This window comes from Canis lupus, chromosome 13 (assembly GCF_011100685.1).
Source record: "Canis lupus familiaris isolate Mischka breed German Shepherd chromosome 13, alternate assembly UU_Cfam_GSD_1.0, whole genome shotgun sequence".
Taxonomy (NCBI): domain Eukaryota; kingdom Metazoa; phylum Chordata; class Mammalia; order Carnivora; family Canidae; genus Canis; species Canis lupus.
This window is the reverse complement of record NC_049234.1, coordinates 1,522,499-1,537,459: the sequence shown is the minus strand read 5'-3', so window position 1 is coordinate 1,537,459 and position 14,961 is coordinate 1,522,499. Positions and strand designations below refer to the sequence as shown.

Below are 14,961 nucleotides of genomic sequence, written 5' to 3'. Positions count from 1 at the left end.
GTGATACATATATTTAATGCACAAATCAGTAAATAGTATCCTACAGATGCTCAAAGATTTTTACTGATAGGAATGCACCGACAAAAAAGGTGGAAGGCTTCTAAAGATGAATTATTTTCAATTAGCTTCTGTTCTCTGTACTTGTTTTAATTCATTATCTGTTTAGTAATGCTTTTAACAAAACATGAATGAGCCTGCTTCAGATGTGTTCAAGGAATTCAAAAACATTGGTTCTGTGGGGTTTCCTCTTTGTCTTGATCCAGGTTTGGAGTGGACATTTAAAAGAGGAAGGAGTGAGGTAGTGATGACAGTAGTTGAAATAAAATAATTCCAACAACAACAAAAAAATAATTCCAACAGAATGTAGAATTTAAAAGTAATTTCTCAGCATTAAAATAATTTACCTTCTAAAGCCATCTCCATTGACAAAATTCAGTAGTCTATATTCTACTTTTAAAGGAAAAATCAGAGTAAAACTTGAACATATTAAAAGAAACCATACCTAAATATAACTTCTGCTTTATAGTCCTAGAGAAATAAAAAGTGAGCCAAGGAAGTAGTAGAACAAAACTTTTTTTCACTTAAATATGAAATAATTATTAATCTAATTTTCAAGAATTAAAGTTCGAAGAGAAAAAGACATTATGTGCATGCAATACAAATTTTAATATATTTAAAAATAAAAATCAATAAACCTAGTTTGCTTAACAAACTAAACATGTTCTTGGAATTAATAAACAAACACTAATTAAAAGACATTCTGCCTTGGGACGCCTGGGTGGCTCAGCAGTTGAGTGTCTCCCTTCAGCTCAGGATTACATCCTTGGGTCCTGGGATCGAGTCCCACATCAGGCTCCAGCATGGAGCTTGCTTCTCCTCCCTCTGCCTATGTCTCTGCCTCTCACTGTGTCTATCATAAATAAATAAATAAAATCTTTTAAAAAAAAAAAAAAGACTATCTGCCAGACATACTACTACAAGACACCCTAAAGAAGTATAAATCACATTTCTTTATGAACTGATGATTTACTTGAGGGGTCCTCATGTGAAAACTAGCAATGCAAGAAATTCAGGTATGCAGTAGTATCAAATGAGTAGTGTAATTGCCAGGTAGGTCTATAAAAGAGTATCATCAAATGATGAGTGGATATTTTATGAAACATTAAAAAATTCAAAATGTTAAAAATACTTTAAAGCTCCAAACACCTAGACTACTATGGCTGATACAACAAATCATCATATGGCACCTGATGAAATTCTTTAGAAAGATAAGCTTAGAAAGTAATTTAGTCAAAATTTGAATCGTAAATATTTTTTTAAATTTTTTTTTAAATTTTTATTTATTTATGATAGTCACATAGAGAGAGAGAGAGAGAGAGAGAGAGAGGCAGAGACATAGGCAGAGGGAGAAGCAGGCTCCATGCACCGGGAGCCCGATGTGGGATTCGATCCCGGGTCTCCAGGATCGCGCCCTGGGCCAAAGGCAGGCGCTAAACCGCTGCGCCACCCAGGGATCCCCTTGAATTGTAAATATTATGTTAAGTTATACAGATGGTTAATATTTTTCCTCATAAATTCTAGGTTTAGAAATAAAAATAATTGTTCTTACGAAGCACAAAGGGAAGAAGCAATTTAGTAAATGTATGTTTTCCTTTCTTTATGTTCTCTGGTTACTTTCTGGATGGTATTTCCAAGTTTTTAAGATTTTTGATGTACTTCATTAGATATAACTTCATTTTATCTTAAACCTTTTTCTATTCCAAAAGGGGAGAATATACTTTAAGCCATATTTTATCCCTGAGAGAACAAAATCAACTGCATATTATACAAGTATTTTCCAATGCTTTAACATTTGCCAATGAAATTGGATATCTAATTAATCACAAAGGGATGGAATTTTATGCTAAACTACATGATTAAAGTAAGCAACTTCTAATATACACAAGTCCACAAAAAAAAAATTATTTCTTGTACATTAATTACTACTTCCGCCCTATAACTAGGAACATACCTACTCAATATTCTAGTTTAATCAAATTAAGGATGATTAAAACATTGTTAGATAAATAACTGCATTGGTGTGAACCATTTTACTTATAATGCACAGTTCTTAAAATTAGACTCCAAAATACATCAGCAGTGCCTTCAGGAGCAAATATTACTAGCAAAAATTGAAAATCTCACCACTTCAAAGCATCCTACAAGTTATACTGCCTGTGGAAAAAATGATTTTTTTTTTTTTTTTGTAATTTCAAACTTGGAGTAATGTTATTAAATGGATACAAAAAAGAAAAGAAGGTAAAGTGTAATGTTTTGTTTTCTTAGAAGGAATACATTTCTTGTATGTGTACAAAGCAGGGTCTTACCTTGAAAAACTTATACATTTCTCCTTCTTTTATATTCTCTGAAACAGGGCAAGGAAAATAATACTTATCCTATATATCCCTTGTTTGTGGAAAGAAAATTAACTAAATTGACCTATAGGTACTCTTATCTTACCTCTCTCAGAGGGAGAGGCAATTCGGTTAAGTCCTACATCTGTTGATAAGATCTTATATTTTGCTTCAAATTTATCTGTGATCTCACTGTATAAATTATGCCCAACTTTCCTGTATCTCCAATTCTTCCTTCTTTACTCGTTACCTCTCTATACACATACCCAAGTGTCTGTGCAGACGAATGTCTGGAAAGTGGTATACATAGTGGCTGTTCCAATTCCTGTCCACTTCCTAATAACTAAAGCTCCTCTGGCCAACTGAAGTATTTCTGACTCATTGTTCTTAATGAGTCTACAGCATACTAGGCAGTTACCCACCCTCATCTTAAAGTGCTTTTCAATTTTGTCATATATATGTCATATCTACACATGTATACATATGTATGTATACACCCATGTTCCCTAATTCTCAGAATGATGCTTCTCAATCTCTCCATTGGCTCATTCTCCTTACTCTTTAAAGAAAAAGTTGCTCAGAATTTAATTTTGGGCTTTCTTCTCATTTTGCTGCATGTGGTTTCCCAGGGAGATCATGCACTCTGTGGCTTTGACTGTGTAAGATCCCTATATGTTAATGATTCCTAAGCCTCTAGCTCTCCTTGTAAAAAACCTAAGCAACATCTCAAACATGAGAACATTTTTATCAGCTTTGTTTTCTGATAGTCTCACTTAACGGAAAATATTTTCTACATTTCTCCCCAAACTCCAGCTTATGACACTTCATCTTAAGTTACTGGGACAGAGTAAATAACCTGTAATAAGCTAAATAACTTGTACAATCTACTCTTTTTTTCTTAGGATTCAAACTTTCTGGTCACACACATGGGCCTTAAAAAATACAGACTATATTCCTGAATCTATACAGCCCTGGATATGATCACATATATCAAACATGACTAGTTTCTGGCCAAGAGTATATAAACAAAAGTGAATAATACAACTTATATATACTTTTCAAAGAGGTAAGGTGTTGTTCTCTTCTTGTTACTCATTCCTGCTCACCGAAATGCAGACATGATGAACTCTTGAAGCCTCCATTGTGGACCACTTATCAAGCCTGGTAACAGAGGCCACACATAGTAGAATAAGAAATTACCTGACTTTATAGAGAGTTATATGACCTTGGAGTGTTTATCATTAAGCTTTCACAGGAGGACAAAATTCAATCTTACTTAAACTACTGTTATTAAGAGATTTCTGGTATTTTCAGCCAAGATTAACTCAACACTAATTATTACAACCACATTACTGAACTAATGCTTAATTTAAAAATACTGTATTTTGAAATGAGGTCAGAAAAAATGTAATTAGAGATATTTAACCTAATAACCTAACTTCATTGTCAAAAAAAAGAATCTTCAAAAAGAAATCTGAAAACGGTTATCTGTAGTATAAACAAAGTGTTTTTAAAATTTCATGATTTTTCATATTTAATTTGCTTTGAGAAAATAAGCTAGAATTTCCATATGCCTGACAAGAAATGTAAGCATCTGAAACATCATAAATTTTTTATTTTTTAAAATGCAGTTCTGATCCTGCGATATATTTAAACTTACACATTAGGGAAGAAAAAAATGTGTCAGAAGTAGTGTTTCATTCTGAGTGTCATCCAGGAATTTAACTGCAACACTTAGTGACACCCAAATAAGGGTGCCAAAACATTCCATGCTAATTACAGAGGTTTAGTTGTTTCCCAGTATATCTTTATTCGTAGCTCTGATGTAAAATTCTTCACTATTTTAGCCACATGGGGCAGGACTGAAAATTTAGAAACCTCCCTTGACAGAAGAGAATGCTCTGAAGTTGGCTGGTTATATATTGGATATTAGAGGGCAGACAGCAGATGACAGATTTTGCATAGACCTGACTTTTATGGCTGGTTATGCTATTAAGAAATGAAAGAAGGCAACTAATAACCACAGAATCACTACCATAACCTGGAACTTTATTTGTGTGTGTGTGTGTATGTGTGTGTGTGTGAGAGAGAGATAATCTCCCACAGGTGCATTAATACACTAAGGTCACCAAGGTGCTATTTAATTTTCAAGTGTTATTCTCCATAATTTCCTAAACAGCAAAGCACCTCATATAGCACCAGGAAAAAAATCTGTCATGTGGAATCTGAAGAACCGAAAAAAACAGTACTCAAATTGAGAAAGGTTTTTTAAAAAAGGATGAAATAATTTAACCTATTATTCTTTCTTGGTAAATCAAGGAACAATGTAAACATTTATATTGAGAGATTTGTTTTTATTTATAGCGATTCAACACTTCCATACAACACCCAGTACTCATCACAAGTGCCCTCCTTAATCCTCATTACCTATTCCATTGACTGATGAACAGGATATCATATACACATAAAATGGCACATTACTCAGCCATAAAAAATAACGAAATTTGCCATTTGTAACAACATGGATGGAGGTAGTATTATGCTAAGCAAAATAAATCAGTCAGAGAAAGACAAATGCCACATGATTTCACTCATGTGAAATTTAAGAAACAAAGCAAATGAGGAAAAAAAAAAAAAAAAAAAAAAACTTTCCAAGAAACAAACTCTTAACTATAGAGAAGAAACCAACAGCTACCAGTGGGATGTGTGACATACATAATCTGGAACTTTAAAAAGAAGTCTCACAAAATTTGTTTTCACTACATATTTTTTAACTTTGGATAAGTTGCTTGACCTCTTTATGAATCAATCTCCATAATTATAAAATGAGGGGTTGGATTGGATAATTTATTCCAAAATACATATATAATCCCATATGATTTTTCTAAATGTATCTGTATGGCTCCCTCCTTTGCTGGCTTCAAGTATCTAGTCAAACTTTCCGTGATATCTACTCTGACTACCCAAATTAATTGCCATCCCACAGTCCACTAACATTCTATAGACTTTTTTTTTCCTATTTATTCCCTTTGTGCTTCATTTTGGCAAGTTTCTATTGCTAGGTCTTCAAGGTCAATTTCTTCTTCTGCAATGTCTGGTCTAGTGCTAATTCTAACCAAGCACTTTCTCCCTTCATGTATATTTTTCAACTCTAGAGTTGGGTTTAGTTCTTTATTATATCTTCCATTTCCTTCCAAAATGTACTAATCTTTCCTTAAATATCTAATTCTATCATTTACACCATTTCTTAAATTTATTTCTATTGGCTTATTTTTCTCCTAGTCAAAGATTCCTACTTCTTTGCATTTCTATTGGTTTTTGATTGAATGCTTGACATTGTGATTTTAAGTTGTTACATGTCTGGATCTTCTTATATTCTTAATAATGTTGGGCTTCATTTTGCCAGCATTTAACTTACTCATTGTTTTTTCCTGTTTTAGAGGCTTTTTAAAACTTGTTTAAGGTGAGTCTAAGGCAGCCTTTACATTTTTTATCATTAGCTCCACTATAGAGGCATGGCTTTTCTGAGATCTCTATTGAATGTTCTGAATAATCAACAGGATTGTATACTATGACAATAGGAACCTGAATGCCTTCCAGCCTTGTGTGAGCTCTGAGAACATTCAGATCAAAGTTCCTAGACCAACCTTTGCCAACCATTAGAGTCTCATCCTATGCATGCGTGTCTTACTATTTAACAAACTCTATGAGAACACTATTGCTGATTTCTGGAGCTCTTTGGCTATACAGCTTTCTCTTTCTAGAATTTTATGCCATGATTTGCAGTCATCTCCACCACCTACGACTTCAGTTACTCTATCTCCCTAAACTTCAATTCAGCAAGACACCTGAGCTCAGCTTAATATACTGCACCCATTCTGTGGTCTGGAATGTGCCTTTAGCCAGAAAGCCAGGCCAATCCTAGGGTCAACAGTTTTGTATCCTTTCTATGACGAATCACAGTCCTGTACTGCCTAGTGTCCAATGTCTAGAAACTTTTTTTTCTCCCATATATTTGGACAAGTTTCTTTGTTATTAATAGCAGGAATATAAGTCTAGACCCTATTACACCTTCATGGTCAGAGGCTAAAGTTCATTGTGATTTTATCTACTAAAATTTACATCATTAATTATCACAACTTAATTTATTATTATCTTAGTATAATATTTAAGAAGATAAATTGAAAAGACTTCTATTATTTTAACCATGTACTTACAGTGCTTTGGACTAGGGAAGTAATGTATAAACATGTAAGATAAAAATAACTACTATTTTTTAAAGAGCTATCATTTATGGAGCATCTTGCTTTTAAAAGTTTTCATGTCCATTACAGACATTTCATCAAGAATTCCAAATTAATTTTCATAACATTTCCAAAACATAAGATAAACAGCTGTCATAGCTTTTAGGAGCTTTCTTGTTTTCAAAAATAGACTCCCTAGGAGATTATTTAGAATTCTGGATAATATATTATCTTCATGTGAGACATGCTTTTATTCTGGCTTGGCCTACTCTATGTGCCTGAATCACTGAAATAGTGTTGTTCTGCTGTCAACACATTTCCAACCACCAAACATATGTTCTCCCTGTAGACAGCTATTTAACACTGGTTAATTGTGATTGGAGAGGAAGATGTCTGCTTCTTGTTGAATAATCACAAAGCAAAATCAAGTCCAGTGAGGTATCACCAAGCTTTGTCTTCATGTGCCAAAAATACTACCTAATTGTTGGGAATGAACTTAAGATTAAGACTGGCATTTAAGCTGAAAATATAAAAACTAATTTTAATAAGAATTTAGGCATAAATTAACACTGACACTTCTCCACTGTAAAATTCACTTGGAATATTTAAATGTGTATTTCATAATAATGTGAATATACTTAACAATAACTGAACTAGACAATTTAAAGGTTATAATGGTAATAGTAAAAAACAAACAAGATGTGTAAAGGCTACGAATGCACTACCGAATTTGTTACCACTTATGAGATGCAACATAAATAATGAGTAAAACAGTGATTAACTTCATTTAGAAGTAGATACAAAGGACTCATAAAACATTTTTTAAATTAAAATTGAAACAGGAACAGTACTCTACTTAAAAATAGAACAAAATTTTTTGAAACTTAATCCTAAGTAAAGAAAATGGTTAGTACAAAGGATTCGCAAGACAGCACTATCACCAAGGCTTCTAGAAAAGTAAAAATAGTGAACATTCAAAAAGATACACAAATCATAAAGAATAAATATCTATGGTCATAGTTTCTTTTTTTTTTTTAAGATTTTATTCATTTATTCATGAGAGACATACAGAGAGAGAGAGGCAAAGACACAGGCAGAGGGAGAAGCAGACTCCATGCAGGGAGCTGGACGTGGGACTCGATCCCCGGTCTCCAGGATCACACCCTGGGCCTCAGGTGTCGCTAAACCACTGCGCCACCAGGGCTGCCCTATGGTCATAGTTTCTATATAACCCTGTGTCATGTAATTTCATTTAAATCTTAAGCATTTTCCCTCACTTATATTTATCCTTTCTATCACCTATATTCATCCTTAACAATGACTTTAAATCAATTATCAAGTTTTAAAGAACAGGACTAAATAGTAAGTAGGAAGTCAGGTTATGTAGTTAATATGCCTACAAGATTAAATTTACTTTTATCACATGATTCTTTAGTAGATGGAAAAATATTTATGTTCAATATTTGCAGAGATAATCTAGCTGAGAAAGTGAGAGAAGGGAGAGGGAGAAAAATGAGATATTTTGTGTTTTCCAAGAATTCACTTTAAGAACAAACCCACTATTGTTAGAAAGTTCTCTATGGGTCTCTAGTGTTTTTGCAATTCTTAAAAGTAGAGGCAGTGAGTGCCTTTGTGCCCAGTTGTGTTTTCAAGGATATCTGTATAGCATATAGCCTCTAAAGACAGAGACATTGTCCTCCTTTTGAGCAAAGGGCAAGTTTGCTTACGGCCTTGCAAGTTGCAAATAGTGCCTCACTCCAGGGAAAATGGCAGGCATGCCTTCACCAATTACAAAAAGTTCAGGTTCCCTAAATTGAGGGTTCCTCTCCTCGTACATAATCCATTATTGTGTATAGGTATCATCTGATCTTCCTGATGCAACTCTGTGGGAATTAGGCTTAGGTCAGAGACACAAGAAAATGTTAATACTCTTGGTTACTGCTAATGCTGTAAGATATTAAAGTTCTTTCTCTCCATTCCAGGAGTCTCATGTCTCTTTAGCTGGCATTCATGAAACTGTAGCCCGGATAACTTGATAACTTATTATCTTAGAGATAGGGTAAAATCACAGACCTGTTAGAATTCTTGACACATACCTGTTATTGTTTTTGTTTTTATAGGGCTGCTGGCATATTCAGAGGCCTGATATGATTGCTGTTTTGCCAGGGGTGCACTTCCAACAGACACCTCATCCTCTTTCTTTCTGCTAATTGGTGTAACAAGAGGAACAGCTATGACAGGCTGCTAGAGAGAGGCAAAAGAAAACACTGATTTACTTTTTTAAGCAGTGAAGGGTAAACATGGCAACACTGAGCAAAGTCCCTCATAAGTGGTGTTGAAGCTTTATTATTTTAAATCAATCAATCAATATGTAGCTCCCTTGGTCCTTCCCTGCATCTTCATCTGTCTCTCTTATACACACAGATTCACACAGGGACACTTGATAGTTTCAGTGTGAAATTACAATTCTGTGTGAAAACTAAGACAGCTTGAAAATATATGGAATTTAAAATTTCAGTAAGAAGCATCAAGATAATATGGTAAGGGCAAATCAAAACTACAGTTAAATTTGAAAATTGTAATTACTAGAAAATAAAAAGTTATCCTTCTAAAAAAGATTATTTTTAAGGACATATTTCCATGAAGTGATTAATTACATGTTACAGTTCAACTTAATAAAGAATTGCTAAAATCTCTGTATTCTGTCTGACAAAGTGATACACACAGCATATTTAGAAAGCATAGAAAAGTATCCATAGTTAGAGAAAGCTGGAAAACATTATGATCCTATATTGAATGCATGAGTGCTGAACTGGACAATAAAGCAGCTGTTTCATCTTTATTCACTGAAATAAAGTCTGATCTTACTGTTGATGACGCCCAATACAATCTTGTCAGATTTTTGGCAAAAAAAGAAAAAAAAAGGTATTTTTTAAGTTTCCTGCAGGATCAAAGATCAATGTTGAACTGGGTGGAAAACAATCATCAAATGTTGGGTTTTAGCCACAAATTGAGAAGGAAATTGCAAGCTTGGGAAACAACAGATGATAACTATAATACAGCTGCATCAGATGGTAACTTTGGAGGGGCTGGTTGAGCTGCAATGCAGTCTATTGCTACTCTCAACAGCACAACAACCACACTTTTAAGGATCCAACTTTAAGCCTCACCCAACCTTTATTTTATTTAATATTACTTAGATTATAAATAAACATTTCAATCAGAACACAGGTACATTATCTAACTATGTAATATAATCAATCAAGTTATAAGATAGAGGGGAAAAAGGCAAATTATTTTACAAGTTGCTACTTAGGCTGAGTAAAAGAACAAGAAAGGTGATAATGAGGAAGTGGAAAGATTAAATATATTTGTGGGAAATATAATGCACAGTACCTGATTTTCATATTAAGAATTTAGTAAAAGTGATAATATTTATACAAACCTAAGTAGGAGATAGTATTTAAGACCTAAAAGAGAAATGTTCGACATATTGCTAAGTTTTGATGCATTTAAAATTCCTCAACTATAATTTATGGGAGTGGAGATGTCTGCTTAAAAACCCTTTCAGTTCTAGTATTTAGTGATTCCATAATCCCTTGAATTTCTTGGCCATCACTTATAATTCTGAAATATGACAAAGTATTACAAAAAATTACAACCATGTTCAGATTCAAATTAATATATTAGAGAAAAATTATGTTCTATACAGTATAATATTTAATTCAAGAAAAACAGCTGAAAGATGAGATTCATAAAAGCCATAATACTAGTAATACCTAAAAACAAACAAAAATCCTTCGTTTTGGTGGCTGAAACTGGGGGCATTTTCACATAGGCAAGGGTACATTACAAGCTCTAACAAAACTCTTCCTAACAATACAGCAGGCTCTGATAGTTCTCCAGAACTGTATTCCAAATACATACAATAGTGTCCAAAAGACTCTCCATAGATATTTGCTGAGTGATTGCTAATATAGGTACTACATGTCAGCCATGAAGAGATACTGAATACAGAGTAAGATGACTGGATTTCCTCCACATTTCTGGAAATACAGCTATCCCAGTCAAAAATATCAAGATAAACAATATTTATTTTTAGGAACATTCCATTGTTCTACTAATATTCTTCTACTTCTGGTACCAGATATTCCCTCAAATATCAGTTGTGTCCTAGCCTCAGATTTCTCCTATCCTTGATGCATCAATATCCCATGATTCCAAAATACCTAAAAGCTTTTACTGTTCTTCCTATAAAATTCTTCCTCTTTAATAAATGTAAAAATATATGAAATTATAAAGAATTAAAACAACATCCACATTCCCATTATATCTAATAATTACTGGCTGTTTACATTGTTATCATATTTCCTTTTTTTTTTTTTTTAAGAGACCAGTGAAATGTTTCAGATGGGGATAAAATCCCTTCAACTGCTAGCCACCTGCCTACTCCTCCATGAATCACCACTATTATGATACTGATATAACCCCTGAAATTCATGTTTTACAACTATCTTCACTCATACAACTCATACATACCATTTATTTCACCATTTATTTATTTCTAATGGTAGTTTTGGAAAAATACACATACTCTCATATTGCATATATCCTTGGGAAATTGGTTTTTGTTTTAAGTACAACTTGAGACATTCATATTAAGACCTATCATATAGTTTCTACTAATAAATTATCATGTGAATATGTCATACTTTATCCACTTCCTTAGAGTCATTCCTTACAGGCATTCAAGTTGTCTCCAATTTTACATTCTTGCAATAAATACTGCAATAAGAGGCTTATAATGACTCTTTAGTGTTCTATGAGTATATCTGTTAGGATATATATCAAAAAAGTGGGATTTGAGGGTTAAAGATTATGTTCATTTTCAATTCTACTGGATACTGTCAACTTATCAACTTTCACTCATAACAGTAGTATATGAGTTTATCCATTTTCTAGGTTTTCACCACTACTGAATATTGGCATTTTTCAGCCACTAGAGTCTTAAAAGTGAAGAGGAGTAGTCATGAGTTGATTAATTATTAAAGCTAGGTGAAAAGATCATAGGGCTCAATTATACTATTTTCTCAATTACCCAATGTTAAAAAAATAAGAATAAAATAATAGGTTAAGAATATTTTAAAAAGTGTATTTTTGAGATATGATAAACTGTAGTAAAATAGTAATACTGTGAAGTGCTGGTGAAATCGTAAACTCTTACCAATTCTGGAAGGTAAGCTATAATATAATAAAAGCCTCAAAATGCGCTAAAATACATGCCCTTACCTATTTTTTAAAGATTTTATTTACTTGAAAGAGAGAGAGAGAGAGAGAGAAAAGAGGTAGGGGGAGAGACAGAAGAAAGGGAAAAGCAGACTCCCCACTGAGCAGGGAGCCCCTATGTGGCACTCAATCCCAGGAACCTGACATCATGACCTGAGTCAAAGGCAGATGCTTAATGAATTGAGCCACTCAAGTGCTCCAACACATGCCTCTAATTATTAATTACACTTTCAAAAATATATTCTAAGAGAACACTTAAAAATGCAAAGATTTAGCTATGAGGATATTTATCTCAATATTGTTTGTAACTGTACAAGTAGGATTATGAACATTTGTTAGTTTTATTTTTTTTTAATTTTTCTTTTTTTAAAAGATTTTATTTACTCATGAGAGACAGACAGAGAGAGAGAGAGAGAGACACAGGCAGAGGGAGAAGCAGGCTCCACGCAGGGAGCCCAAAGCGGGACCCAATCCCAGGACTCCAGGATCATGCCCTGGGGCAAAGGCAGGCACTAAACCGCTGGGCCACCCAGGGATCCCCTGTTAGTTTTATTTTTAAATAAATCTATTATTTTTGAACTTAGAAAAATATTTTTAAATATATATTTATACTTAATTTTAAATAGTTATAAAACAGTATAATAAAAATAAAAGTAAGCATCAAAACCTTTAAAGATGTCTGGTATCAATCAAATGAATGTATAATCTATTTGAGCTGTTAGAACATGATTAGACCTTCAGGAATATCTCTAGGAATGGGGACATAATTGCATCATTTATAAAACAACCAATGAGGGATCCCTGGGTGGTGCAGCGGTTTAGCGCCTGCCTTTGGCCCAGGGCGCGATCCTGGAGACCCGGGATCGAATCCCACGTCCGGCTCCCGGTGCATGGAGCCTGCTTCTCCCTCTGCCTGTGTCTCTGCCTCTCTCTCTCTCTCTCTCTCTCTCTCCCTCTCTTTGTGTGTGTGTGTGACTATCATAAATAAATAAATAAATAAATAAATAATAAATAAATAAATAAATAAATAAATAAATAAATAAATAAAACCACCAATGAGAATTTACAAAACAATGGGATATTATTCAGCCATAAAAAAGAAGGAAGTCTTCTCATTTGTGACAACATGGATGGACCTAATAAGGCAATTAGGCTAATGAAATCAGTTAGAAAAAGAAAAATACCATAATTTCACTCGTATGTGGTATATTTAAAAAGAAAGGAAAAAAAAAAAAAAGAAGGATTCCTGGGTGGCTCAGTCACTTAGGCATCTGCCTTTGGCTGGCATCATAATCCCAGGACCCTGGGCTCTCTGCTCAGCTCCCGTTTGTGTGCTCTCTCTCTCAAATAAAATCTTAAAAAAAAAATAAATAAAGACAAACTCATGGGAGCAGTGGAGCAAATGGGATCAAAGGCATAAACCTCCACTTATAACAAATAATTTGGGATGGCTGGGTGGCTCAGCGGTTGAGGGTCTGCCTCTGGCTAAAGGTGTGATCCCGGGTTTGGGGATAGAGTCCCCTATTGAGCTCCCTGCAGGGAACCTGCTTCTCTCTCTGCCTGTGTCTCTGTCAATTTTTGTCTTATATAATTATAAAATTGTGTATTTTTTCTATCAACTAACTTTAAGTTACTTCAGAAAAAAGATGTAGTACTGCGATGTTATGAGCACTGAGTGTTAAGATTCATGAATCATTAACTGACCTCCACCTCTGAAACCAGTAATATATTATATGTTTATTAATTGAATTTAAATTTAAAAAATGAAGATGCAGTGCTCACACTGGCAGTCCATATACTAAAACTGGAACAATAAAGGGAAGATTAGCATGTCCCCTGTGCAGGATGACAGAGAAATTCATGAAATATTCCATATTAAAAAAAAAAAAAAGATGCAAAGTTATTTCAATTAGAATATAACAAAATTACAACTAAGTCAATGGGAAAATGCAATGCAAGATAGCATAAATTAAAAAAAAAAAAAGATAGCATAAATTTGGCCTGAGAATCATTTAGTTCTGCCATTTACTACATGTGACAATAAGGTAGGTTATGTTAAATGTCAATAAGCATCAGTTTCTTCATTTTTTATTTATTTTTTTTTAAGATTTTATTTATTTCCTCCTGAGAGACACAGAAAGAGAGAGAACCAGAGACGCAGGCAGAGGGAGAAGCAGGCTCCACACAGGGAGCTGACATGGGACTCGATCCCAGGTCTCCAGGATCACACCCTTGGCTGAAGGTGGCGCCAAACCACTGAGCCACCGGGCTGCCCCAGTTTCTTCATTTTTAAAATGGGAATAATAAAACCCATCTGTAAGAATTCCATTTAAGCATTCCAGAAACTAAAATTAGCTACTTTTTACTTTGTGATTTATAACCTTCTATTTTTTTTTTTATTTATACCCTTTTAAATAAGCATATATCCTAACTCTTTTACACCAACTATCCCAATCCAGGGGTTTGGCACTCAACGAATGCTTGTTGAGTAAACCCAAAGATGAAGAGGAAATACAGAGATAATAAAAACAATAGCTAACATTTACTATGCAATTCTCATGCATCAGACACTCAGAATACACATCTAGGCACCATGAGGAAAAAGAGGTCAGTAAAATAGGACTACTTAAACTATTCTCTCCAGTGTTTCGCTTTACCAGCAATTGCTTAGAAATTCATCTCAATGGTCAATGAAACTCTCTATGAGCTATAATTTTCTGTCTAGAAATGAAAGAATACAATTATTTGAAACAGGTAGAGCAGAGGACAAAGGACTTGTGGTACATCCATTAAAAAAAAAAATCAATGCAGACTATGTATAACTCTAACAAATACTGAGAAAAAGATTTGTTCATTAAGAGAATTATAAAAATTTCTCACCTGCTGCATATGTCTACTGGTTCGTTTCTGAGGCTGATAAACAAGCCAGTTATATAAGACTGGGTCAATATTAACTGCTACTCCTTGTACGCTACAAAGAAGCACGGCACCTAAAAATCAAGATTTTAAAATAGTTTTAATTCCTCATTAAAAAAATA

At 33.8% G+C, this 14,961-nt stretch overlaps 1 protein-coding gene and 1 non-coding gene across 12 annotated transcripts in view; one reads left to right on the top strand and one right to left on the bottom strand.

The window, feature by feature from the left end:
* Positions 1-14,961, bottom strand: part of VPS13B (vacuolar protein sorting 13 homolog B) — a 734,128-nt gene that overhangs the window by 407,474 nt on the left and 311,693 nt on the right. For 10 of the 11 annotated variants that reach the window (XR_005368417.1, XM_038555171.1, XM_038555170.1 and 7 more), the window contains 2 exons: positions 14,804-14,913; positions 8,734-8,881 (listed from right to left, as the gene is read on the bottom strand). Coding sequence is in view for 10 of the 11 variants with exons in the window: in XM_038555171.1 (XP_038411099.1) it covers positions 8,734-8,881; positions 14,804-14,913 (258 nt within the window). In the remaining variant the exon portion in view is untranslated. The remainder of the gene's footprint in view (positions 1-8,733; positions 8,882-14,803; positions 14,914-14,961) is intronic. The other variant, XM_038555166.1, reaches the window with a different exon arrangement.
* Positions 13,698-13,803, top strand: LOC119865542. The gene has a single exon (XR_005369132.1). It is a non-coding gene; the product is annotated as a U6 spliceosomal RNA (small nuclear RNA).